Genomic DNA, 27,647 nt, shown 5'->3' on the forward strand with positions numbered 1-27,647 from the left:
GAGGGACACTACCCATCACCTGCCTCTATTTGGACATTGAGCCATTGACCACAACTCTCTGGGTGCAGCCATCCAGCCCATCTCTAATCCACTCCTGTTCAGCCCTTTTTGTTTACGCTTTTGCAGTTCAAGCATTAGTTCATCTCAATCTGCTAAGTCTAAGAATGTGTTGAGAGAGATGTGAGTCAATTGAAAATAAGAAACCACAACTATGTGCAGTATGGGGGTATACACTGTAATTTTGGGGGCATCTGATTTGGGAGTCTAAGCTTCCTGTATAGTTAGCAGAGAAAGAGTAGCTTCTGCTCTGATTCAACAGCTGAAATGAGCTGAACTTTGATGCTCTGAATCTTCTGTGGCGCTGCCAGTCTATTTTTCACTAATTGTTTGGGAGCTTTGGAGGAATACCTTTCTGCTGTGGGTGCCTTAGATGCCTAACATTAGGCAGGTTGCATCCTGCCCTGATGGCTCAGTGCAGAAAGGATGATGTCTGGAAGAGGAGCCTGTGCAGAACAGGTGGAATGAAAGCAGCAAAGGTGGTATAAGGATTCTCTAAGAGGAGGAAAAACAACAAGTGGTTTGTTGGTATGAAGGGGTGACCTTTCATGTGTGCTTAGCTTCCAGAAGTAAACACTGCTTGGCAGAGTGGCAGTGCCATGGTAGCATATAGGTTTATTGGTGATAAGTGCTGCTCACCTGCTTCATTTTCTGCGTTTATCCACTGAAAAAAAAAAAGGAGTTGCTCTTCACCTCCCCCCACTCCCAGTACACAAACCGCATCACTATCTGCAGCAGGCAATCAAGTTTTGCTAGGAGGGCCTGTACCTTTTCTCTGTTTCTGTAGCTTTCTGTTTTGTGTTGTTTTTTGGTGTGGTGTTTTTTGTGGTCTTTGTTGTTGTTTTTTTAACTTATTCTGGACTGTAAGTATTAGTGGGTATTTTGAGACCAGTCAGACAGTGTAATGCTTAACTCGCTGCTCAAGGTAAATGAGCCTGGTGTCACAGGGATTATTTTTTCTCTTGTTTCCACTTGTGCAATTTGAAGCCAGTACTGCCACCATCACTTGGTGTGCAGCACTGTTGCAAATTTGATTCTGCTAGCCAGGAGCATGGAAGAATTTGGTTTTACAGTGTGAAAGAGTGTCTGCTGCAGGAGCCCTTTCTCAGGCTGCCACATCAGTCTCAGTCACTCAATAAGGACTCAGGTGACTTCCTCTTACATTATGCTCCTCAACATTTTTACTTCCTATGTTGCACAGTGCTGCAACCTGCTTATTGACTTTTTCCCCTTCCTATTCCATGTCCCTTCTTGCTGTGGGTTGTGCGTTGATACGACAGACTGCTGACCTGTCAACAACCTGTATTTAATGGACTAGACAAGAAGCTCTGCTACTTGATCAGCAGCTGTACTAGGTATGATGTGAGGAGACTCATTGTAGGCACACACTGTGTTGCCACTTGGTGCTGTTGTCTTTTCTACGTTTCATGCTCTAAACATGGCTACAGGACTCAGCAGGCAGAGTTTTGGTATTATGAGAAACAAAACATCTTTATCCCCTATATATAGCAAGATAATGCAGCAGTTTTGTTGATGCAGCAGAGCTTTTTGCAACTGTTTTGCAGCTCCTGCGTGCATTTAAAATATTGTATCTTGTGCCTCACAGGCTAACATGTTAGGTAAGCAAATGCACAAGTGCAGTAGTAAAGTATTATTAGTAACTGAATTAGCCTTATGTCTTGTAACTAGATGTTTTCTGGATCTTTCATGTCTTGCTCTTTTGGTTTCATGCCTAAAAATTGGTAAAAGGGGCCCACTGCAAGCATATGCAAATAAATAAGGAAACATCTACAGGACAGCATTGTGGGAAAAGCTCTTCAGGAAAGCAGACTTTGTCCTGTTCAGGGGTCTTACTTGGGGCCAATACATACTGTTTGACATCTTCATGCATCACCTGCATGTCATAGTGTGCCCTCAGCAAAACTGGGAGAAGTAGGTGATGAACTAGAAAGTTGTGCTGCTATTCAGAGAGACTTCATAGGCTGGAAAATGGGCTAACAAATCTCATCAAGTTCAGTGAAGAGAAATGTCAAGTCTGCACCAGAGAAGGAATGACCCTAAACACCAGGACAGGCTGTACACCTCCTGGCTGGAAAGCAACTTTGCTGGAAAGGACCCTGGGCATCCTGGTGGGCCACAAGTTGAACACAGGCAAGCAAGGTTGCCCTTGCAGAAAAGAAGGCGAACAGCATACTGGGTTGAATTAGGAAGAGCATTGTCAGCAGATTGAGGCAGGTAATCCTTACCTTCAGTCCTGGTAAGGCCATGTTTGGAGTGCTGCGTCCAGTTCTGGGCCCCCAGTGCAAGAAGGGCATGGACATACTGGAGTGAGTGCAACAAAGGGCAACTAAGCAAAGTAAGGGATTAGAGATTCTCATTTGAGGGGACAGGCTGAGAGACCTGGGACTGTTCAGCCTGGAGAAGAGAGGTCTCAAGGATTGATCTCGCCGATGTGTATAAATAACTGAGGGAATGAGGATGAGAGCCAGGCTCTTCTTAGTGATGCCCAGTGAAGGGACAAAAGGTGATGGATATAAATTGACATTCCATTTGAAGTTAAAACTTTTTTTTTTAATTATGAGAGCAGTCAAATGCTGGAATAAGTTGCCCAGGGAAGTTGTGTAGTCTCCATCTTTGGAGATATCCAAGTTTGACTGGAGATAATCCATGGTAGCCTGCTGTAATTCACCCTGCTCTGAGCAGGAGAGTGAGCGACTCCAGAGGTCCCTTCTACACTTGATCTTCAGTGATTCTTTGAATCATGTGAGCACACAAGAGCAGTGATACCTGGGTTCAGTGTAGGTGAGAGTGGAGTTTAGTTTTTGCTGAAGCTCTGTTAAACACTGCATTTCAGCAGTAGGTACAGCTGCTTCTGTTTGGATGTGGTGGTATTGTCTGCTTCAGCCTGTTGTAAAACGTTGCAATAGCTGTTACAGCAGAGGACTTCTGGCACTTTCAGGGTTTGTCTGAGAGAGCAGAGTTAATGAGAAATGCTTTTGTTACTAGTTTTCCATGAGGATACTTATTTTGTGCCAGGAGTCTCTCATTTTCAGTTCCTTTTGGTAAGCTGCACCAAAAGCTGAAAACCTCTCAGTCGCCCACTGATTTAGCATGAGTGTCCATAGAAAGAGTTGGTGTGGATTAGCTGCTCTATGTTAGGAGCATAACTTACAACTTTATTTGCAAGAGAGGCTGGAATAAACACAACTCTTCTGGCCAAAGTGAGTGCAGAACACTGTTTTACAGGATATGCTTGATGGGGTTTGAGGTGTCAGGGGATTTTTAGCTAGTATCTGGAAATGTGACAGTACTGAAATTAGCAGTAGTTGCAAAGATCTGCATTTACTCAAATGCACCAGATGTGTCTATGACTGACTGCATTTCAAGAGTTGTGGAGATGTTTGTGGTACATTGTCCTAGGTTATGCTGTCCCATGAGAGAAGTTTGTTAAAGAAATATGGTTGACTTTGTCCTCCACGTGAGAAAGTCCTGTTTAAGTACTAAGAAGTTGCAAATACATAGCCTTGAAGTGCTAATTACACTTATACTTAGTAGAAGAGATGATGGTACAATTGCAGGGTTATTGTTACCAGCCCTTGTAAGTAGGCTTCCATATGCATTTTTGGAATGTTCAAGTGGGTACAGGGTGGAAGTCAAAGCTTTGAATTAGGCTGAAACAATAAGGAAGACTCTGGACAGTTAAAGGAAGCAGTTTTAAGGAATGACTCTAGGCCAGAGGCAAGGTGCATTTCAAACAAGCCAGCTGTTAAGAGCCTAGAGTTCGGTGTTACCAGTCAATTGTTGTTGGTCTTTCAAAGAACAAGCTGTTTGGGGCCTGGGGTCAATCCACTTCTGTCTGTAGAGAATAAAACATAGAGTGTGACAGTGGCAATCTCTGTTTATTTGGAGAACAAATTTTTACTGCAATCGATTCATTCCCAGTGGTGATCCAAGCAATGGTACATTGTGGATAAATGAATAGTAGTACAGCCCAGAGTGAGACACCTTGGGACAAGTAATGTGTATTCTGTTTGCAGTTTGTGAAGGTTTGTTTTGAGCAAAGTAGTGACTGCAAATGTTTTTGGGAAATTGCAGGTGAACCAAGGGAACATGAATTTCTGTCATGATGGCATGGCTCTAAGACCTTATACAAGCAGGCAACACCAGGGAGTATGAAACTGCTGTTATCTTTTTATATGGTCTTATTAATACCATTCCAGATGGTGTGCAAATCCATGTGCAACTCTTGTGTCTGCACTTCGGAAGGGCTCAGAATAGCTGAAGGAAGAATCAGCTGAGGAAAACTTCAGGTATATAGTGACATATGTTTAATGTACTTAGCTATACAAAGTAGTTGTAGGTAGTCGTTGTTACTTCATTGGTCTAGATATGCAGGGTTAAGATTTCTGATAGAGCACCCTTTAATTCAGTAGACAAAAAGCATAGAAAGATGCAGAAGCTGATGTCAGACCAGTTTAGACTGGAAACAAATGGCAGATATTTAAGTGGTGATAAAAAGATTTTTTTTTTTTCTTGAAGTCCTGCTGCATAAAGTTCACCAGTTACCCTATGATAGCCAATTGCTGAAACAGATGGGTTTTTTCTAGTACATGAAGTGTATAAACTAGAAAAATTGTTGCCTGGGCTCAAGGGGAAGTTTATGAGCATAGTGCTGGTCCCACAGCTCCTGCTGTATGTACAGGAGTCTTGATGGGATGTTTTCAGTGGTCTGTAGTCTGTTCCAGTGCCATGTGATGGATGCAAGCACTGAATCCGAGAAAGATTAAATGTCGTATTTGCTTATGACTGCCCCAAAAGCCTTTCTTTCTACTGGTAGCTGGAGAGCTAAACCAGGTTTTGAAATTCAGAAAGGCATCGGAGAGAGATGATCATGTTCTTGAAAATGAAAGGTGCAGGCTGATTCCTTTTGTGTGCATTGTTAAAGTGATGAATTTCTAGATATCATTATATCAGAAGGGGTAAGGCTTTATAGAAGTGCTCATCTCTTTGTGGGTGGTGAGGGCCCCTTAGGGACCTGTCTCTTTGTGCGTGGTAAAGCTCACTTAGCCATAAAAGTATTTTCCCACAGCTTGCTGCCTCCTTTTTAAAGGGAGAAAAAAATAATAGGAAAAAAAACCCCCATGCTCCAGAGCACAAAGGGGAGGCAGAGACCCATGTGATCTGCTCTGCAGAAGGGTAGGAATTCTCAGTGGCCTGCCATGTTTGGCTGTCATCTTTGAAAAGAATAGTCATGATTTTTGCTTACATGTTTTACGCTGCAAGGTGGGGGGGGAACACCACAAAGCAAACCCTAAGCCATATTTTCTACACCTAATACAGAATATCTTCATAGACATTTTTATAGCCACAGTGGCTTAAAGATGGAGAACTCTTGCTATGGCAACATAGTTGTTTGTTGTATAATGGATCTGATAAGGATGTTGTGTACTGATCTCCAGCTCCCTTCCCCAGGCAGATAAGATTTTGCTATTGGATCCTTTTGCTTGTTGCCATGGAGATTTTGGGGTGTTTTTTGTTGCTGTTGTTTGTTGTGGTTTTGGTTGTTTTATTTAATTGAGCATTAATGTAGCAATCTGTTATCACTTAATGTATACCAATCAAAGGGTGTTGGTGGCTATTAGATTCTGCAGTGATAGTTTTCCCTCCACATCATATTGTTACCTCAGCTTGCTCTGTTGGGTTTATGCTTCTGGCATGCTGGCTTTCCTTGATTTTGGGGGAAGATGTATGGGAAAGTATTGTAAGGTTTTTCACAACTTGCCTGCCTCTTTGAAGTTACTTTTGGCTTGTGGGATTGTTCATCCCAGATGGGTTTACCTTGCCTGTGGGGTTTACCTTAATGTGAGCCACCCTGAGAGGTTGCTTTCTCTGTGTGGAGGCTGGAGGTGATTTAGAACATGTCCTTGCGAAGGTCAGAGCATAGAGAAATAAATTTAGCCTGTGGGCTTTTTCCAAAACATAAGAGCTGCATTTATTGGTGGTTTTGGGGTGTTAAAACAAGTGGAAGGTGGTAAGTGTTCTGCATGAGACAGAGAAATTCTTAAAGAAAGCCAAGAAGAGGATCCAAACAGTATTTGTGCAATAGCCAGTCAGGATAAGAGCACTATATAAACTTGTACAAGCTTTTCAACTTTCTGTCTCAGAACTCAATCAAAAGTAAATACACACAGCAAGAGATTTTGTACACTAACAAATTTAAATTGGAACCAAGGGTGGAAATGTCCTTCATATGTGTTTCCCCCTCCTCACCACGTGTTTTTTTTTTTTTTAAATTAGTATGCTACTTTCTCTGGAGTGGGACAAAAGAGGTAATGGTCTCCACTGTCTGCAGGAGCTCAGAGTTGGTTTTGAACTAAGCAGGAGCTGCAAGTCAGTGCTACTAAAGGAAGTTGTATTTTGCTTTCTTGAGCAGTAGGTTGATGCACTCCCCCGCTGAGCTCAGTGTGGGCTGTAATCCAGCAGCCCTGGCATGCAGGAGTTACTGTGTTTCTTAGAGTTCAAAATCAGCAGGAGCTGTGAGCCAGCCTCTAGGAATGTAATTGCAATTGCTCTTGGCTCTCAAGTCCTGCTGTGTTCCCTGGTAGCCTGGCTTCTGAGTTCAGCTCTTGCTGATCTGGGAACCAGGTTCATATCTCTCTGGCTTGCTTCAAGTGCTGCCTGAAACGATGTACAATTACACCTGTATCAAGCTGCTTCTACCCACCTGTTATTGCAGCATCGGGTGGGAAGGAGTATGTATGTGTGGCTTATGACCTGTTAGATAACTTCAGTGCTGGCAGCTAGCACACAGATCAGCGTGGAAGAAGTCGTGGTGATGTTCGTAACTGCTCTTTTGTCTCTTTCAGCTTCCTTGGGGGTGGTGAGAGTGGTAGGGGTGTGGAGGTCATTCACAGTGGGCAAGGGAGAAGTAATCCGAGAAACAAGCTTATCATCTTTGCTAAGAGATAATGACAACTATTAGACTACTAGTCCTGAGCTTTGACCAGGAAGGGGAGCACTAGAAGTCGGGCAGCTTTAGTAGTGTTTGAGAGATGGAGCAGATCCAAACTGGACTTGTCAGAAAAAGAAAAGTGACTCCTGGGAGTACACATGGTGCTGTTTGAGAGCTGGAGATGAGAAGAACATGGGGCTGAATGCATTTCCCCTTCTCACCCTAGTTATCCAAACTGTGATCTGGAGGCTTTGAGAAATTTAGAAATGCACAGAGTTAATGCATGCTTGTATTGTGCGAGGAAAGAGAAGAGCATGTAAACTGTGTACTGTGAAAGGGCAAGGGATGGAAGTTGACATGAAAGACAGAGAAGGGGATAAAATCAGAGGCAGGTGGAGTGCTTAGAGGGGTTGGGAAGATGTTTCTGTATGTGATGGGGGGAATTGTAGAAGAGGAAGGGAAGGTTGAAAGGATGGAGGAAGTAATGTCACTTTGTAATTTTCTTATAAGCCACTGAAATTGTGCACAGAGAGAAATAGAGGCTGGAGGAGGGGAGGAGTTGAGGAATGAGTCAAAGGTGGTGACGAGGCAGCTGGTGTTGCAGGCGTGGGTTTCAGTTAAGCTGGAGAAACACTGTCTTTTTTCAAACAATTGTTCATATTAGCATTCATGGTGTGGGCATGCATCCATGTGATGTCTCCTGGTGTGCTGCACACACAAGTTGTTTGAGGATCTGTCTTTTGGTTCATGACAGACCAATCCAGTCAGATCTCTCTGTCTTCCCTGAGGTGCCGTAGTAGAAACAGAAGATAAAATTTGTGTAGTAGAGGGAATTAGTCTGGTGACAGTTTTCATTAGAGTTGTTTTGCAATAGATGGTGGAATAGGAACTGGTATCAGGGTTGGGGCAAGCTCAAAATCTGGTGGGGATCATGACTTGGGGAAGAATGCAAACACCCAACACACATACGCACACACACCACACACACACCTCATTATGAGGGCACTGGAAAGCATGAAGGAAATTAAGAACTACTTTGACAGAGTGGAAGGGAAGGAAGGCACAGGAAAAAAAAAGAGGGCTGAGGGCAGACAAATAAGTAATGGGACTTATAGATTTGAAATCATAACAAGGTGGAATGAGAGAAAATCATAAAATAATAGAATAGTTTGGGTTGTAAATGACCTTTAACGGACATCTAGTCCAAACCCCTTGCAGTAAGCGAGGACATCTTCAGCTAGATCAAGTTGCTCAGAGCCCCATCAAAAAGGCTGATGGTAAATGCTGGAAGACATTAAGTTGTGGTGTGGAGAGAGTTAGTAACAGAAAGTTTAGAGGAAGAGCTTATAGGCTACATGGAATGAACAAATTTGCAAAGATTTTGAAAGGTGAGGTGAGAAAGCATGTCACTGTGGACTTGATTGGGTTCTCTATGTGGAAGGCATGGGATGAGTGCGAGGGGAATGTGTTTCTGTCTTTTCCTGGCCCAGCTTGGCCTCTGAGGTTCCACAGAAGACCCCTTGTTCGCGAAGTTCGTGCATGTCTGTTGACGCTGGAAACGATTAAAGCTGAAGGCAAAGCTGTCGTAACTTTTCTGCTTGCAAAGAAGCTAAGTGTTGGTCTCCCCACTCCTGTGATTTTAGTGAGCTACTGCCTGACTTCTGCTGTCCTGTGACTTGTGAGGCCTAGTAATGGGGTCCTTTGGGACTGTAATTTTACATGGAGTCGTAAGACTGAGAGGCTGACCTGGAGTGCTCATCATATTCTAGGCTGTACCACTTTCATCTGGTAGGAGCTGGGCCTCTGGCACTGCTGATGTGAGGGTGAGATCTTGGAGTCTCTCACACAGTTCTGTGTTGGTTTTGGTTTTCATTTGTGAGTGCTACCTCCAGTAAAGCATGGCCTGGTCCAAATCTTGATGCTCTAAAATCTTACAGCAAACCAGTAAACTCTGATTGCCCTGTTTTCATCATCTGAATTTCCCTCCACTCTTGCCTGTTAATGCTGTGTGGAATATCTGTGGTGGTTATATTGTATAGCAGCTTAAAGGACAGATTTTTTTAGTATCTTCTGGAAGTATTACAAGCTAATTCAAGCTGGATTAAGGTCAAGTCTGCCCTAAAAAGAAATAAATCCCATCTGGAGTATCGATCCTTTGTGTAGTGCAGAGCCTGTATGCTGACTAGCTGGGATGTACTTCTACTGCCTTGAGCTTAGTTTTTCTGTGTGTAGCTTTGAGTTTGACTTTTAACACTCCTTAAAATAATGGGGATAAAGTGTTAGTCTCTTTTCATCTTGTAGTTGCTTTTGTAATTGCAGTCGATTGGACCTGTCTGAGTTGAACTCAGGTGTGGCACTGATTTACAGAAGTCACTGCAAGGTTATGAGCTTGGTTGAACTCCTTGGTGGAATCCTGCTGCTCTCTGAGAGCTCTGATGCAGTGTCACTGTACTGAATGTCACACCCTTGCTTTCATGTTGTTACACAAGGCATGGACTAGTGTGCTTCTTCAGTTCTGCTCCACATCTGGGTCACCCCTTGAGCCTGAATCTCAGCGTTGGCTTCATGCAGAGAGATCCCTGTGGATTTGCTGGGGTGCTGGAATGTGCTTTGTCCATTAAAGCTAGTGGCGATAAGGAATGAATCTTGTTATCATTGCTGTAATCTAGATCATGCCAAACAGCCCTCAAAAGTTCCTCTATCAGAAAGTATTCAAAACATTGTGAGAGCCAAGTACTTAATTTGCTGTAGTTTTCTTTTACTTTGTTTTTTTTTCCAGTTGGAACAGTGTCATCTCCCCATGGTGTCCTTTCAGCCTGAGCTTCCTCCTTTCCATCTCACCATGTTTTAAATTTAAACTGCCTTCTAGTTAGTTAAACTACTGTTAGTTTTTGTGTTTTCTCAGGTTGGTGATTTTCTGCTTTTCTTGGTTGGCTCCCTGTTCATTGACTTACTCAGAAAACAGCAAGCCTAGCTGCTTACTTCCCAGTTCCTGGCCTGTCATCTTCTTTTGCTTGTCAGATTGGTGATACCTCATAAATTGTTCCCTTTAGCAATGTCTTTCCAGCTTTGTATTCCTTATGCAAGGCTACTGTCTGTTTTCTTTGCAGACACAGTGACTGTTCAGGACCCAGTGGTCTGAGAACAGGCTCTGAATAACTACAGTGCACCCTTAAAATACATTTCATAAATGCCACCTGTCAGCTCTTAATTTGCCCTAAAACACTTGGCTAGTTTATTGTGTGGAGTTTATTTAAGTTGTCAGGACCTGCGTTCTTATTAATGGAGGTGCATTTTTCTCTGAGAGTACATGACTTAACCTCCCTAGATGAGAACAGATTCAGAACAGACAAGTATTTCCTCAACAGTCCTATCCTGCTCACAGGATATTGTGACTGTGAAATGTAATCAACCATTGAATGTGTTTAGCTTAGTGCTCTATGTTGTAGTGGTAGTTCAGTCCCTGTTGCTAAGCTGACACAGCGTTTTCATTGCAAGTTTGGATGCTGTGCTGTAATACAGCAGTCCTGACGTGGTTAAGAATAGTAAGAATTTTCACAGGTCATTCATTCACTGGCAACTACAAGGCTTTGAATGTGTTTCTGTGCTTGGAGCTTTTATAAATATTGTGTACAGCGATTCCCACACCTATTTTCTATATGAAAGGTGGCTCCAGTGTGGAAGCTTGGTGGTGTACTGATACAAAGTTAAACCTCAGGAATTCAAACCCTTCTAGGGAACATACTGCGTCTTGGATTAGTAAGAGTTTGTATTATTGTATTATTTGTATTATTGTATTGTATTACTGTAGTGTGGTGGTTGATAAGGCATGCATGTGCTGAGCTCTCTTTCAACTGCAAATGAGTGTTTTGGCTTAAGATACTCACATTTAAAGTTGTACTGAGCACAGATTCTTGCAGGAAGAGCTGCAGAGGCGGTAGCAGACATTTGGCTTGCCCATTTGTTTGGATTAATAGTATTTCACATAGTGAAAATGCACACTCACAATGAAAAAGGCTCTTCTGTGTAAAAGCAGTTTCACTCATTTTTGCATCTATTCTGTATCTGTCTCTTGACAGACTATATTAGTTAGATAGGATTGCTCTTACAGTGCTATTTGAGCCTCTGCTCAGAAGAGGAATTACTTGATGTAAACTGAAACCGCACTAATTTGTGAGCTATGGAGTTGATAAAGTATAACCTGTGTGGAATATGCGCTAAAGTTGGCAAGTGTCTTTGACAAATAGTCACTACAAGAAAATTTTAAAGAATTTCAGGAGCTCTGAATTCTCTAAAACTATATGCAGCCATTTTAACATTAGTCTGATACTGTGGTAGTGTCTACCTTAAATGAGTGAACTGCAGTAGACCCTAGTAGACAGTGTGGGATGCAGACAGGCAAATGACCCTTAAAAATCAGATATTTAGCTTTTTTCCTTTGACATACAGCAGCAGTATTTGAGCTCACTGTCCAGCCTGAGTCATGTTGCACAGCGAGCTCAGATGGGTTCTTGTGCTGATAGGGACATTTAAGCAGGAGCAAGGAAGTCTGGGAAGGCAAGTCCCTGTTCCCAGTCGAGCTACTTGGGTAAGTTTGTCCTTGTGCTCTTCAGAAGTGCGGCAAAGTGAGATGGGAGCTCTGGAGACTCGAGAGCTTAGCGCCTGGTGCCTGCTCACAGCCCTTTGGTGGAAGGCTGCCCCCTTTGTCTAGTCTCTGCAAGACTCTCCATCCGAGACAATTAGGATTAGCAGGCACATTTCATGCTCTGAAAAGTCAGAAAGGGAAAGAAAGAGTTTTACGAAAGGAAATGCCTGCCAGGCACAGATTTTATTCTGGTTTTGTACAGAGAATAAACACAGACATGAAGGTTAAAAAGCAGACTTCGAACAGCATTTAATGAAGGGCTTAGAAATGATGCAACGGGCTTAGTGACAGCAGAGGCATTGCAAGGGGCAGAGTTGGCAGAGGGAGGAGCCTGGGCAACACACAGCACAGATTCACTATTGAGACCTTCCTAGCTCACCTTCACAGGGATGTTGTGAAACTTTAATTGTGGCAGGAGACGTGGTATTTTGATTTGGATAGTCACCTACTGTTTCGGGAAGTTTAGAAGGGAGGAGGGCTGTGAACATGCCCTTGTGTGTGGGTTCAAACACAGGTGAAGGAAGAGAATACATTCTTCTTTAGAGACTGCTGAGCTCTCTTCTGCCTTTTCATGTAGCATTCTGTCCTGGCCTCATTCATTTTTATCCCCAGTTTAATTCTGAAAAACACTTTTCTCTTCCAGAGTCACTTGCTTGGGAGCTGATTTCAAATATATTATCTGACTGATTTTTTTAGTAGATTGATATACGGACCCTCCAGATGGAGAAATTACACTAGTCCAGATTATTGTTTCTCCTCACACTGACAATGTAAAGTTTTCTCTATCTCCCCAGTATTTTCCAATCAATAGGTTTCCCACTCCTATGCCAGGGCAATAGCTGGTGACTCTTATAGCTGATCCTGTAAGTATCAGGATCTTCTGGTGTATGGAATTATAGAAATTAGAAAGAAAGCATAAATTCCTTTCTTCAACCCTTTACTCAATTTTTTTTTTTAGAGCTTCTTTATGTATACAGACAAAATCATCTAGAAGCCTGAAAATATGCAGAAAAGGTTGAAACAAAACATTAGTTAAATAAAATGTGGATTGCAATGTATTTTTAGTACTTGAATATTTTCCCTAAAAGGCTATACTGTAGGAAACATGTCTTACTGAATCATATGGTAGTGTGAAGCATGTTTTTAACACAGCTGTCACATGGAAATAAGGCAATGGTCTCAAAACAAGCATCAGTGTCTGCAGAAACTTCCCTGAAAAGCTCCAGCAGTTAGCTGATTGGAAGACTGCAGCCTTAACACCCCTTCCCAGCAAGGGGCCCCAATGAGAAAAGAGAAAGCTGGTTTGCCCACCCACTTCTCAAACAACTTGTGAGTGATTTCAGCCAACCGTAACAGATGCTTCTTTCTGTTTCCATAACCTTTTCCTGTCAAGCTGTTTAAAGGATACAGCATCTCTATTTGCAGGAAGATTTCTCTTGACTGTCTAGCTTGATAACATTTATTTCCACCTGCATGCTTTTTGGAGCACCTCCATCTCTTCACACACCACTCCAGTACTGTACCCAATGTCAGAATTCCAGGAGTTTAATGGTGGTCCCTAAAATGGGGTTTTGCTGTTTAAAATGTGTATATAAGTGTTCCGTTACGTAGTGTAAATCAATCAAAATAGTGGAGTCTTCCTACAGAACTTTGCATCCACTGCAGCTAAAAGCATCATAAATGGCAAATGAGAAGACAAAACAGCTGAGCCTTAACAGTCCCTGTTCATAAAGGTTTTGTTATAAAGAAAAAGAATTCTACTTAACCAACTTCATTTGAGTTGTACCAATATAAGACCACCACTAATGATTTGCAGCTCTGCTTCTTTGGTAAGCAAACCTTGAGACTTTAGTTCTCTGGTGAATTGTACTTACTGCCTTTCAAGAAAGAACTTTTAAACTATGCAAAAAAAAGTATCCTCTGAAGCATAAGCTAAATAATTACATACCAGTAACAAGATACAACTATTATTTTGTGTTCATTTGCCGAAGTCAGACTCTCACTTGTCTCATTTATCCCTTCTCCTTTCCAGCAGTTACTGAGCAGTTAAGCTGCTCTCCACTCATCAGTTAAGCTGTGGTGTGAGTAAGACATTCTGTTATTCCCACAGTATTTCTGTTTACCTTTTTTTTTTTCTGATGGTGTGAGAGGTTATGAATCTTATAGATAAAAAATAGTGTGCAAAAATTGTTTTAAATCCTATGAGACTTTCACTGTGGCAAGGCTGTACTTGAGGTGATGATTGGTATTGATGTAGGAGGTAGAAAGAAGGAATTCCTTCCCATTTGGTTGTTTCTTTCTGTTCAACAGTGTGAATCTGGTATTGGATGGTTGCAGAAAGTTCTTGGCAAGTTGGAAACTTAGCTGCTGTAAGTGATAGATCATGGTCTGAGAGGGGTTGGTTACCATGAGTAGGAGGAGGACTTCCTAAACAGTGGCACATGCTTGCTCCAGTGTGTTATATACAAAAGCTATGACAAGATCCTTTATTTGTCAATGAGTAGAGTACAAGGTTTTTCTTGTCTGAGAGGTTCTGTGTGAGTAGTGCTGGCTCAACTCTTGCTGGTTCTGAAAACTAATCATGCTGTCTCATATTTGATTTTTCCAACTTCCATGTGTAGCAGGGTGGTGACATGAGCAAGGGAATCTCTAGGTGGTGAACAGCAACAGAGAAGCAGATGTCCTCGTTCCTAAGGAGAAAAATTATCATCTTGCTTAGTGAAGTGCAAACAATTTAGATAAGAGGGGAATGTATTTGAAAAGGACTTTAACCTCTTCTAGTTTCCCTGAGGGAAAACTGGACCCTACCATCAAAGGCAAACACTTCCCAGATGCATTTCTGTGTTAATTGTTGCATGATCAGACAAAGGAAGATCTCGGGTCAGGAAGGTAAGATGTCAAGGAGCTATCATGACTGTACTGGGGATGGAGGCTTTGGGCAGGGCATCTGTTCAGCTATTGTTTGTGTTCCTTGCAAATAAACAGATTTTCATTGAAGTCTGAAACTTGTGGCTGGAAAATTCCCTTTACTAGATGATGCTTTCGTTGTTCACAACAGTGAGTGAAGCCCTTGGGCACTTCACTGAGCTCCTATTAGGACGGTCATCTTCACTACCTGCAGCTGAGGCCTGCTCAGATTTCTGTAGCTGATAGGACTCTGAACTTGGCATGCTAAACGCTGTGCCTTTTAAAAGGAAAATTAGCAATAGGAATGAGCATGAATGGGACATGGTATTTCTTCTTATTTTGTACATCTGGGGTTAAGGATAAATAATAGCCTTTTGAGGGTTCAGCTTTCGGAGAGCAGAGACCTCTTTGAGACTTTCTCAGTTTACATTCAATCTAAAATCCCCTCAGTGCTTAGAATATGCTGAACTACCTTTAGTAACATTTTGTACATCTGTTCATGAAAATTGTTTTGGCCACTTCCTATTTACAGCTTAGTGGTATATTGAAAAGCAAGCAGAATAAATCCTTGAAAATAGCAGGTTGCTATGCATACTGTTTCTACAGCATTAGCCCAGTTTTAGATAGCTTGGCCACTTCAAAGGCAGTGTCTTTGTGGTAGCCTGGAACAGAGATTTGCTGGCACTTGTCAAATTGATATTCAAGATTTACTGTATTTACTGTGATCAAAGCTAGTCCCCAAAACCAGGCTGCCCTGTAAAAAACTTAAGCATCAGAGATGTGCAAGGACCTGTTATGTCTCCACTAGGCTTCAGAGATCAGTAATCATGTTTCGGGTGAATTCAGATTGCTTCAGAACTGGTTGAAGAATCTGGTGTATTCTTTCAACCAAGTGCTTTATCCTTGGTTTGTCAAATAGATCTGTCCTGTGGTTTGAGTTTCCTGGAGCCTGGATTATAGTAAATCTATAACTAGTAAATGTAAAACTCATCAGTTGTAATAGATCCTTTCTGGAAGTGTAGGATAACCTCAGTGTCATTAGCTACAGTTACAAACGAGCTCATAAAGAGGTAATTGCTTTTTAAAGCAACTCATGCCTAAAGATGCGAGCGATAATCTAGGGGGAGTTTCATACCAAAGTATAATGACTTTCAAATTGAGTCACAGGTTAGTTTGGAATGACTTTTCCAGCTTCCTCAATCTAATCTATAAGTATCTTAATAAATTTTCCTCTTACTATAAGGGACCTGCCAGACACTAAAAACTTGAGATTAAGGATCCATGAGAAGAATTGAACTCTGTTTTTTTCAAATACATGGGAAAGAAATTCTCGTAATATGTAGCTGTTCCATATTCTTGAAAGTTGTATCCCAGAGCCTGTGTAGCTCTAGAGTATTAATTCTTCCTCTGAGAGTCTGGTAGTAGTTGTCTGGAAGTATCCTGCTCTTCTGAAGGAGTGCTGGAGTGCCATGGTAGAGTGGCTTTGCACTTTCCCCCCCCCCCCCCGCCTTCAGCCTAAATTCAGACTCTGGCTCACATGGCTTGATACAGAAAGGAGCACTAACTGACTGGCAAAGGTTCATTTCTCCACATTCCAAATTGAGTTGGACCCTCTGTGGGGATTGAGACTGACGGATAAATATCTGTCACATGTAGGTGGCCTGTAAGAAAAGATTTGAGGAATTATTTTTTTAAGTCTTTGTTAAGATTTTTTTTTTTCCCCCAACTCTTTAAACTCTGTCATGTGCTGAGTGGGGGTGGATGGAGATGGGATGGTGGGGGGAGGAGGGGGGCTGCTGAAAGCATCTTCATTTCTGCCATCACCCAGTGTTTGTTACGCAGTGATAGACATACGCAGGAAAGCTGCCAATCAAACCTACATTCACTGCAATTCAATTGGCCTTCACTTTGGATTTCAGCATTTTGAAATCTACATAATCTCTGCAGTAAAAGGTCGTTCTGTTCATGGGGATGACAAGCCTGAGACCCTCAGGTACCCACTGCAGTCACTTGTGATCCCATCAAACAGTGGAAGACCCAGGAATCAGGACAGGCTGTCAAGTGCTTGGTGAGAACTGCTGCTAGTAAGAGCTGATAATCTGCTGCCCACATTTAAGAAGCTGAAGTGTGTTGTTTGCCTCCAGATTACACCAGAATTAAGAGGCAACAGCACCTTCTTCTGCTCTCATCCAGGCTGAAATCCTGACTGGGCAAAGCCAGCTGAGAATGAGTTCTCACGCCGCACAGTGAACAAAAGCTCTGTAGTGAGGATGTTAGCTTTCCTAAGTTTTCTACCCATGGTCTCAAATAGTGCCTATCAACCAATGGAAAAAGGGAGCAACAAAGGTTAGAATAGCATGGTTGTGTACTGATGGGTATTTTCCTCCCTAAATTTAATGTTCAAAAATGTTTGCATGCTTTTAATCATCTTTGCTGTAGGACAGTGCATGCATGCATGTGGGAGGCATCTGGCAGAATTTGTGATACAAATGTTACTACACTTTGTTATGTGTAGCTAGATACCATTTAATCATTACACTTCTCAGTTGCATAATTAGTAAAAGTAGAGGTAATTACTTAATAAAAACATGTAGGTCATGGATCATGCCACTAGCGTTAGGCACATTGGTTTGTAGCCTTTGAGAAATGGTCTAAATCCTTCTGAACATGCTCCTTTAACTCTTTTGTTACCTGAAGCTTTACCATTAGTTGATAGGTTTTGCTGGGTCTGGAGTTTGTGCAGGATTGTCTTGTAGATAGAGAGGTACTGCTTTTTTCCATTATTAGCTTCCTGTGTAGGTTGTGACTGCCTTTGGAGGTGAAAGGAATGCGAGCACTGTATCTAACCTGAAGGTTCTATAGAAATGGATGAGAAGATCAGAATATTTGCAGGAAAAAAACCCAACCATTTGCTAACAGCTATTTTTTAATGGTACTTTTGGCAATAGGTGCAACAGTTGTATGAGCCAGATGAACTTGCTGTTTGTGGAGCAGTTAGTGATGTTGCTAGGCTCCTGTGATGCAGAGGGAGGGCATGATTACTCTCCTAGGGTATGTTATTCTCCAGTTTATATATTACTTGCTATGCCTGCAGAGGTTGTTCTCATTGCAAAACAGATGGTGACTTTGTTCATCTATGTTAATCTGTAATCCTCATCTGTAATAAGATTAATATTCTGGAATTATGTGCCCTGAGTAGTACTTCCGTTGCCAGTCTTTGTGGAATGTTTTCCTTGTCTGACTCAGCCCTTACAGGCAATTGGTATCTAGTTGGTGATGTTACTGTTTCCCTGCACCAAGTCTCACTGCTTGAAACGTGTACAGGAACTAGTTTTCTGTTCTCCACCTGGTGGTTGGAGGCAAGACGACAGAAGAGCTGCCCTTGTGTAGGGAACCTGGGCTTGCAATGAGGAGACTTTTAAAGATGAAGCAACATAAAATTTAATTGTCCTTCTTCCACTTCTGTTTGCAAAATGTAATTTCATTAATGCATCAAATCTACTTTCTCCAGTTCATATCTTTTGTTCAGAGGAGGCCTTTGTTTTGGAGGATATGGGATATGGCCTTTGGGCATATGTGAAAGCAATGGAAATTTCTGCTCTCCAAGTGATATGTGCATGTCTGACAGAAGCAGATACAGAGACTGAGCAGATGCACGGTAGACATTTGTCAATTGCTGGAGGCCTGGCACAGCTGAATACACAGTGCAAAGCTGTCTACTCAGAAGTCTTGCTCTTGGCTTGTTTCTGAGCTTTCTCCAGGACCAAAACTCAGGACTCGACACAGCTTATTGATGAAAGCAGTAGCCTTCTTGGTTTCTGTCTTTAGTCATCACCTGTCTAGAATTTGCTTCCTTTCTTTGTCCTGCCTGCCTTGTTCTTTGCTTTGCAGAGAAAACATAAACCCTACTAGTATGTGTATGTGTGTGTGTTTTCAGACCATTTTTTTTACAAGCCTGAGTATTCTTCTGTGATTTGAGAAGAAAAGTAAAAATATGACCACCCTAACTTCCCTCATCTTCCACATCACTTTCATTTATTAGCAGTTAGGAAGCTTTTAGCTGTCTGCACAGGCAGCTGGACTGCTGTGCACTGGATACAGAGTTGTCAGTGATGTCTCTTCCACTATTACTGCTGTGGCAGCCCTTCTTCTGGGAGAGTGAAGCCACCGACTTTTGTGTGCTTCCCACCACAGACAGTATGGAAATGCTGAAATCCAGACTGCATAGACTCTGGAGGCTGTGCTTTTCTCCATTTCTGCTTGGGAGATAATCTTGTTTTGCACTCCCTTATAAAATTATATTGCCTTGAGTTTATCTGGGTGCCAGCATGTATGTGTAGCACCAGGACTGCATGTTTATGAAGTCCTTAGAGTTGGTAAATAGCACGAGATTTTTGATTCTGGTACTATTGTGGGAGAACTGTTTCTTCTCTCCACTTGTTCCCCTAGGGATTGCATTCAGTGCCTCTGAGCTCTCAAATGGATGCTGACTTGACTTACCAGTGGAACTTCCTTTCTTCCTGGGAAACTATGTTTTTTTGTGCTAGTTTCTGAAATACTCTGCTCAGCCGTCTGCTTTGTTCTGTTGGCCCAAACAGACCCAAATCCTTGTGTGGTTTCCAAGGGTCATGTCATGTGCTTGGAGTCAGGGCAGCCTCAGCCTCTTGTAGGTTGGGTCACCCAGAGCAGCAAAGGGCCAGCTCATAGGTCCTCCTTGCTAATACTTTGTTACAGCCTTTACTGTGTGCCAAATACTGTAGGCAACCTGTGTCTTCTGAGTGGAGTTTACTGTAGTAGGCAGGGATTATTATGTGTGTAATTTGCCAGGGCAATGTTTTTGCTTAGTATATATATATTCTGGTCTGCCTTCAGAGCTGTACTAGAACATTTTGGGTCTGTGAAAATACAGCTTCACTGGTACCAATATGTAGAATGCATTTGCACCACATTAATATATTGAAATTTCTGACTTGTGAATCTGGGTAAACTTTATCTTTCATCACCTTCCTTTTCTTTCAGAAATGTGTTGCAGGGAGTTGCTTTCCTATTAATTTCCGGTACTCTGTGGCTTATTTAGGAGGTGTTGCCATTTCTGTAAATAAGGTTTCCTTAAGTAATCTGAAGTTTTGTATGTTGGATTTTGAAAAGTTTTGTATAGCTTTTTCTCCCCAGCTTATTTTCTGGATAATCTTCTGGAGGTTAAATTGCTAATTATTTTCCCCTTTTCTGTAGGTGCTGTGATTGGGGATGGACAGTCAGCTGTGGCCAGCAACATTGCCAATACCACCTACCGGCTCCAGTGGTGGGACTTCACTAAGTTTGATCTGCCTGAAATCAGCAATGGTAAGGTGCAATGACACCAGTGCTTTCTTCTAAGTCTATACCAACTAGAGCTGCCATAAGCTCTGAGATCTTCCAAAGGTAGCTGTATGTTACAGGTCTTGGGTCACTTGGTTGTGTTTTTACACTGGGAACTGTGGAATGCTTAGCCTTTTGAGAAAGATGACTAAAAACAAGCAGAGCTGTTCCTGCTGTCTAGCTTGTGTATTTTTGCTGACAGCAAGTCCATGCATAAATGGCGCTTTTTTGGGAGCAGTCTCATGGGGATATGGAATTGTCTTAGAAGAATTCTGTATCCAATCTCCTTATTCTTTTACCAACAAGATTCTAGAGGGATATTGTCTTTATGGCTTTACGTTAGAACCTGCTAATGAATTTGGTCCGAATTCTCTCAAGTTATTGACATCAGTGTGGGTAAAAGTGCTGCAACATATTTTGGGAATCAGGGCCCTGGTCTGTTGCTTACCACAGTGTTGCAAGTCAGGAGAGGAAGTTGTAGCTTCCAGCCCTTTGCAAAAGCAGTGATTTGTCCCGTATCTCAGGTGAAAGCTGTATCTGATTCAAGAACATGAGCAATATTCCTGATTATTTATTGCTGATTATTTATGTATTTATATTCTCCTTCCCTTTGTGAAAATCAGACCATATGTTTCCATGTGCTCTGTGGCACAAACTAGCTCTCACACTGGAAGAGACTTCCTTATGCAGGCACAGGCATATTTGATGCTTGTGGTCAGCTGATCAAGGAATGACTTTTTGGTGGCTAAAACTAGCTTGACTAGAAGGGCTATTTTTAACCCAGAATGGTATTTTGATATAGCTTGCTGTACAGCTGCAGAAATGCTTGTGGCAGCCTGGGATGAAGATAGGAGGTAGATATTCATGAATGTTTCTTTGTACAGTGATTTTTAGCTTAGGACATGTCTGTGCATATGTGAAATCCTTTACTTGACTCCTCAGCAAAAAAAGATGGGGTTGTCCTTTAAGAGACTGACTTTTTTTAGGAAGAACAGGGATTCTGTTTTCAGAAAGACTTCTGCTTTCACAGCCATTAAAATTCAGTAAGAAAAAGTTTCTCCCAGTTCCAGCCCTGTCTGTTCTGCAATTCTATAAATCACCTATCTGACAAAAGATGTTTCTGTGAGGTACTGTCCTGTTGCTTAAGGAACCCATAAAAACAGCACATGTAATGACACAATAATAGTGGAGATGTGGGGAATCGAAATAATAGAATCAAAGAATGTTCTGGGTTGGAAGGGAGCTTTAAAGATCACCTAGTCCACCCCGTGGCCATGGGCAGGGTTATCGTCTTTCAATAGTTCAGGTTGGTCAAATCTCTGTCCAATCTGACCTTGAACACTTACAATGATGGGGCATCCAAAGCTTCTGTGGGCAACCTGTATGGGGCCATTTACCTCCCAGTCCCTGGGAAATTGGAGGAGCTAGTGGAAAGCCACCAGTAGCCCATCCCATTACAAAAACCTTTTTTACTATGTCATTTCTAAAGATAAAGTATCTGATGTTTCTGTTTTAGCTCCTTCCTTCACGTTGTGTAGAATATTGTGGTGTGATCATAGCCTGGTGGGAAATAAAAGCTCTACTTCTAGACAGTAGCCCTTGACATTGTGAAGGGAGAAGAGACTTCATGTTTTTGCCCTTGAGAATCGTTCTGCCTCTTGGAAAGGAGGACACAGTGTCATCTGGAAAGTAAAATATTATGTTGAATTCATGTGCCTGTGCTTTGACGTGTCTTGTTAAGTGCCAGACTTTGTAGTACTGGTGTAAAGGGTGAGGATCAGTGCTCAAGGCAAAGTTTTGCCATGCAGTGGCAATACTTTCAGTCATCTAGCCAGACTCTGGAGCACAATAAAAATGAAGTCAGAGGGGGAAGTATCTTGCTACAGACATAAATTCTTTGAGACTTCTCTGCAAGCCTGTAAAGCATTTGAAGAGTGCTACAGCTGCTAATAGTTTGTTAGTTTGTTTTTTTGTGGGGTTTTTTTGGCCTCATCTGGCTGCTGAGAAGACTGCTGATTAAAAAAAAAAAAAAAAAGCAGCATAAGATGTTTATTTATAATTTATGGAATCCCATAAAAATAAGAACCATCTGCTCCTTAAGACATCAGCATTTCAATCGCCCTTTCCCCTGCAGGACACTTAATTCTGAAACAACTTCCAATTAGCTGGAAATTGGACAACAGTTGGTGTTGTCCTTGAGCCCTACTTGCAGGCAGGGCTCCTGCTACAGGCCTATCCTCAGCCCTTCTGACTACCCACTTGGTGTTTCATCGTACTTCACCTGTCCATCTTGATTTATTACCATTTGGAAGTGTTCGGTTTTACACTACTTCTTCATTCTGCTTCCTCCTTCTAAGCCCAACTCTTGCGCTCCTAGGTTGTTAGCCATATCTCCTTCTGTCAAGGTCTAGTAGGGGTCTATGAAGATGGAGCAGCTGTGCTCATCTTTCAACAGGTATTTGCCAAGCTTGCCAAGGCACAGAACAAAGGCAAGCTGCCAGTTTGCCAACGTGCATGAGTTTGTAGAGGTATTGTGAAGCTAAATGTGTAACAGTGGAGTGGTAAGTTGGAGGAGTTTTTCTGACTCTTCATGATCTTGGAAATAAACTGTTTTCCCAGTAAAGTCTGTGACCTCAATAGCTCCATTTTTTTCCAACATTTCCTGTAAATCAGGGGGGGTCATGTGAGAGAGTCTGCTTACACAGAGGAGGCTGTTGCACTTCCTGGGACTGACTTGAGCCACAAGAAGTTTGGGAGGTCAGGCAGATGAAGTGATGCAGCTGAAGTTTGGGACTGCCTGCCAGCTCCATTCTCCATCAAAGAAATGACTCTGTGGCCAACCTCCATCTCAGAGCAGCTCTTCTTCCTGTTACAGTTAAACAAAGAAAAGATAGTTTGGAAGCAGGATGTTTTCCATTGAAGCGGACAAATCTGAGCCAGTGACAGCAGCGTGATTGGCGTGGTCCTGTGATCTCAGCAGCCTTCAGAGCCCTGGGCTCAGGTCTCTACTCCACAGCAGTGACCTCGTTAACACTCAGTCCAGCAAGGGCACAAAAGAGGACTCCAGCAGTCTTGGGGATTTGCAGGGACTTGTGGCATTTTAGGCTCTGTCCTGTCTTTATTAATTGCAGAACAGAAAAAAAGGTAGCTTCAGGTTTCTTCTCTCCTTTTGCCAGTTTTGCTTTTAATAAGACTGAAATGAACATTGACCCAGAAGTAAACTGTAATCGTCACTTGTATCAGCACTGAGGTGGGGAATTTATTTGGCAGCAGAGACACTGCTCTCTGGCATTTATTTAATATTCTTCTAGTAAATTTCCCGCAGCTAACAGGTAAGTATTGAACTGGTGAACAGTATAGAATTACAGCCTTTCCACAGATAAAATATTTGAAGGTTTTGTTTCTTGTTTGTCTTTTGAATATACTTTCTCTTTTGCTGCTCCTTGCTCATTATTTCCTTTTCTAGCTGTAGTGGCTGAACTGGTCTAGCTTTTCCACTTTTAGTCATGTGTCAGACATTTGTCCTGTTCTAACACTGAGAGATGCAGAAGAAATTAAAAGAACAGAAGGGAAAAAAAAACCAAAACATGCTAAGCAATGTATAAATAGGAGCAGCTGTTAAGAGAGTGTCATCCTTAAGGGCGCCTGGGAGCGGATGGTGCACTCAGTGCTATTTTCCTTTGGCAAACAGTGCTGTTGCTGCCATTCCAGGCCTTCCCTGGCTTTAACCGTAATTATGCTGTAGGTGTGAACGCTACAAGTTGACACAACAACTTGATTAATTTGTTCTCTGATGTTTCTTTTGATCTGCTGTGTCAGCTCGGTGGCTGCATTAACAACAAAAGAGAACAAGGGATGAAGAGGCAGCCTTGTTGTAAGCGGTTTTCCAAAAATAGTAGTTTTTTTCCCTAAAATCTTCTGTACTAGTTTAATTTTCATAGATCAGGCCTAAGGCTCTAAGAAATCAAATAGCCTGTGGCTTTGTCAAATTCATGGCTATCTTTATCCTCCCTGTGTCTTGCAAATCCCTTAGATGCTATTTCCTAAAATGAAACCTTGCTGAAATCTCCACTGCTCACATTTAGACTGCTGCTGCTGGCACTTGTCAGCTCCCTTGGTTCTGGGCATAAGTGCTACCTGAGTCCCTCATCCTTTGTAAATGAGGGAAGAACAAAGAACCATAATGCTAGCATGAATCAGATCTTGAAAGACTGAAATAAAGGCCGTCCTTTTCTTGTTCAGTGCAGCTTGCATCTGTGATGTTTTATGTTCCAGGCACACATCAAGAGGGAAAGATAGTTCACTTCTGGCAGGGGAACTCACAATCTGTTTTGCTAAGAGGCATTCACCATATGCAACAACCTTTAAAAAGACACGTAGTCACATTGGCCATCATGGTGGACTGCTCACCAAAAACTTCTGTGCTGAAGGAATAGACTCCTGGTGACTGGTGATTCAAACCTGTTGTTGTTTTAAAAAGGCATATAGTAAGTGCTAGATGAGGAAGAGGATTATAGACCTGGAAAGGAAAAAAGTATAGCCGTGGAACTGTGAGGATATGTACAAGGCATGGCAGTGTCTCTGAATCTGCAAATGGTACAGAAGAAATAGAGATGTGGGATTATTTTCTTATGAATGTCCAAGGTTGCATTAGATTTTAAAAACTCCAACATTTAAAAGCCAAGACGTGAATTCTATAGATTACGACTTTCCTTAATTATAGGAACAAGGAAGAAATGTTGCCTGTGCTCAGAGAAATCAGTATTTGTCCACTCTAAAACTTCTTGCACCTCTTTGAAAAGCATCAGGACTTCATCAGTACAGAGGAGTGCCAGGGCTAGGTGACACCCATAGCTCTGGTCTCATGGCTACCTTACGGAAACTGCATCCTGAGCCCAGAGATGCAGGACAAAAATGTAGATATCTGGCAGAATAGGAATGAGTGAGAACAGTTCTTCGTCCCCAAAGAAGGGGACTGGACTGTATTTTCTAATAAAAGTTTTTTTGGAGGGTGAGGGCGTGTTTCATGGTTGTATGTTTGGCAAATGCTCTGTCACTGGCCTTCTTACTTGGCTGCCTTTTGAGTACTGAATTCATGTTTGCATGGGAGAGTCCCAGTATTCACCTGTCCACTAAGTTCCCATTTCCCCACCCCACCTCTTTTTATTTTTTCCTTTTTCCAATATTTTAGGTCACTGTTGATTAGATTACAACTACAAACAAATTGGTGAGAAAGGACCCCCTTAAACAGAGAGTCTAGCTCCCTGCTGTCTTAGGCAAGGACATCCTATACTTAATCTTATTCTGTCTTAAAATTGGTGAAATTCTTTGCCCCTTTTGCTTCTGTTGAAAGACTATTCTAGAATTTTGCTACTCTGGTAGAAATCTTATAATTTCCAAACTTAATGGCTGCTGGCTGCTTTCACCCACTTACTCACATGTCAACATTATTTGTGAAGAGAACTGAAGATTTTCTGCCACTTCAATTCTGCTATTTTTTGTAAGTGGAATTTATTTATGTACTTACTTTTTAATTTAAAAAAATTTCCAAACAATGTAAAATACATGTTTTGTTTTCCCCAGTCATCTTCCTAACTCTCTGCTAGGCTTGTTACCATTTAGGGTTTAATTTTCCTTGAACATGGCTGACCAAAGCTGTGCCCAGTATCCTGCATCTGGTCTCAGCACAAGGCCTTGATATTTCTATTCTAAGGTGCAGTTTAGAATTGCCATCTCTTTCACTGTTATGCCAGGTGAATGGCTCAGTCTTTACTATGATCACCAGAGTTTATTCCCTCTCGTTTCCAACTGAGAAGTTCCTATGTAAAGCAGAGGTTTATAAAAGTCCACACTAGAATGATTTCACTTCTGTTATGTCTCTGTGTACTTCATTTCACTGTGTGGTCTGATCATGTACTGTTAATGAAATTACACAGCTTTGTCAACATAGCTCATAAACCAGCTACGCTGTGTGTCTAGCTTATTGATAGAGCTAATAATTAGGACTGTTTTTTGAAACAACTCTGCAGGAATCCTCCCAGTTTGAAGGGGATTGCAACCTGTTGCCATGTGTCCTTTACCTTGTTTACAGCATATACTGCAGTTCTTGTGTTGATGCCCATCATCTCTTGTAATGACATAATGAGTACTTGAGTAAAACTGAGATTTTGAAAAAAAAGCAAATTGTTGTTCTATTTCCTCTTAAAATTAGGTAGTGTAGTCTTTAATCTTTGTTCTGTTGTCTCTGTTCAACTAGCTTCAGACTAAGCACTCAAGAATTTTGACATCTTTTGGACTCTTTGTTCTTTGGAGGGCTGTGTGTATTTTAGATTCTGTTATTACAGCACTGACAGTGACTGCCGTTATTTACCTTTTTTCTGTTCAGCACCTTTCTGTTTATACTAGGCTGAAAATTGCTGTTTTTAGCAGCTTCAAGACTGAAAAAAATGGTTGAATAAATTTAGAGAACAGGTGTAGGTGGTTTGGTACAGAATGTAATTACATAGTCCATTTTTTTATCCTCATCTTCTTTTTCATCAGAGTTTCTCAAATGGAACAGTAGAAGTTGATACTAAACCATGTAGGAAAGCAGTTCCAGGAATAATGTCTTTGAGACCAGAAGAACTGTAGATGAGGTCCAATGAGCACTTTAAATCAGCAATGCTGGAAGAAGGAGCAGCCCTGCCTGCTTCCCTGTGATGACCTTTTTCTGCTTCTGCAGTTGTCTATGTGGTCAGGTGGCATACCAAGTTGGGAAAACTCTTCTGGGTCAAATATGACCTAGGCAACAGTCACTAATTCTTTAGCTATACCAGTTCCCTGATGTAGCTTGCTTTCCACAGAAGTGTTGGGAATAAAGAGCAAGGATTGTTTCTTCTGGCGGCAGTGCCAGTTAAAGCGTTGAGTTATAGCCTTAATTTGATTTGGAAGTTCAGACTTTCAGAGGTATGCACGGAACATTCTTGGCACTGTTCTTTTGCTAAACTAATAAGGAATCTAGCCCAAGCAATGCCTTCATAAACTCGTCTGCAATTTTAGATGAACAAATGAAAGCCACTTCTAGGCTGGGCATGGTCTGAAGGTTTAGAAGAGAATTCCTGGACAGTAGAAGTTGGCCTACTGTTCCATATGATGCTCTAGCTTCAAGTATGTGAGATGAGGTGCTCAGTCTTCCAGCATCCAGAGTTTCTGTATTGCAAATGTGGGCTTTATTTCTAATTTTTTTGTATTGCTATCCCCTTGACTGTGAAAATACTAGAACCTGAAATGCCCCCATCCCCAGAACAACAGTTTCAGCTTCAAACTTCCTGGAATAATTGCAGCAGTGTTAGTGAAACACTAGCACATATTTAGGTTAGGCTGAGGGAGCGAACATAGCTCCAGTCTTGTCTTCTCAATCCACCACTGATAACGATGCTAAAAGGCCTTGCAACCTCATTGTAGTAGGAATCTCACAAGTGCATAGTAAGATTCAATAGCCCAAAGAGCTTATGGGCTGCATTTGTACAGCAGAGAGGGGAAAACGTTTGTACAAGGTCAGCCAGCCACTCACCAGCAGAGATTAAAGTCAAACTGACGTTTTTTGAAGTGCTGCTCACTACGCTGTCTGCAAGCAGTTACTTCAATGGTTGCATGAGTGTCTCAAATGCTGGAGTAAATAAAAAGAGGACTGGCTGGAGAAGTCTCTGCCCTTTCTCATTTAGTAAATCCAAGATTGCAGTAAAAATC

General features: G+C 41.9%; 1 protein-coding gene across 5 annotated transcripts in view; it reads left to right on the forward strand.

Moving 5' to 3' along the window:
• The window catches only part of AMBRA1 (autophagy and beclin 1 regulator 1), a 134,879-nt gene that overhangs the window by 62,079 nt on the left and 45,153 nt on the right, over positions 1–27,647 (forward strand). For all 5 annotated transcript variants that reach the window (XM_051621731.1, XM_051621728.1, XM_051621730.1 and 2 more), the window contains one exon: positions 19,794–19,904. In XM_051621731.1, the coding sequence (XP_051477691.1) occupies positions 19,794–19,904 (111 nt within the window). The remainder of the gene's footprint in view (positions 1–19,793; positions 19,905–27,647) is intronic.

Source organism: Apus apus, chromosome 5 (assembly GCF_020740795.1).
Source record: "Apus apus isolate bApuApu2 chromosome 5, bApuApu2.pri.cur, whole genome shotgun sequence".
NCBI lineage: Eukaryota > Metazoa > Chordata > Aves > Apodiformes > Apodidae > Apus > Apus apus.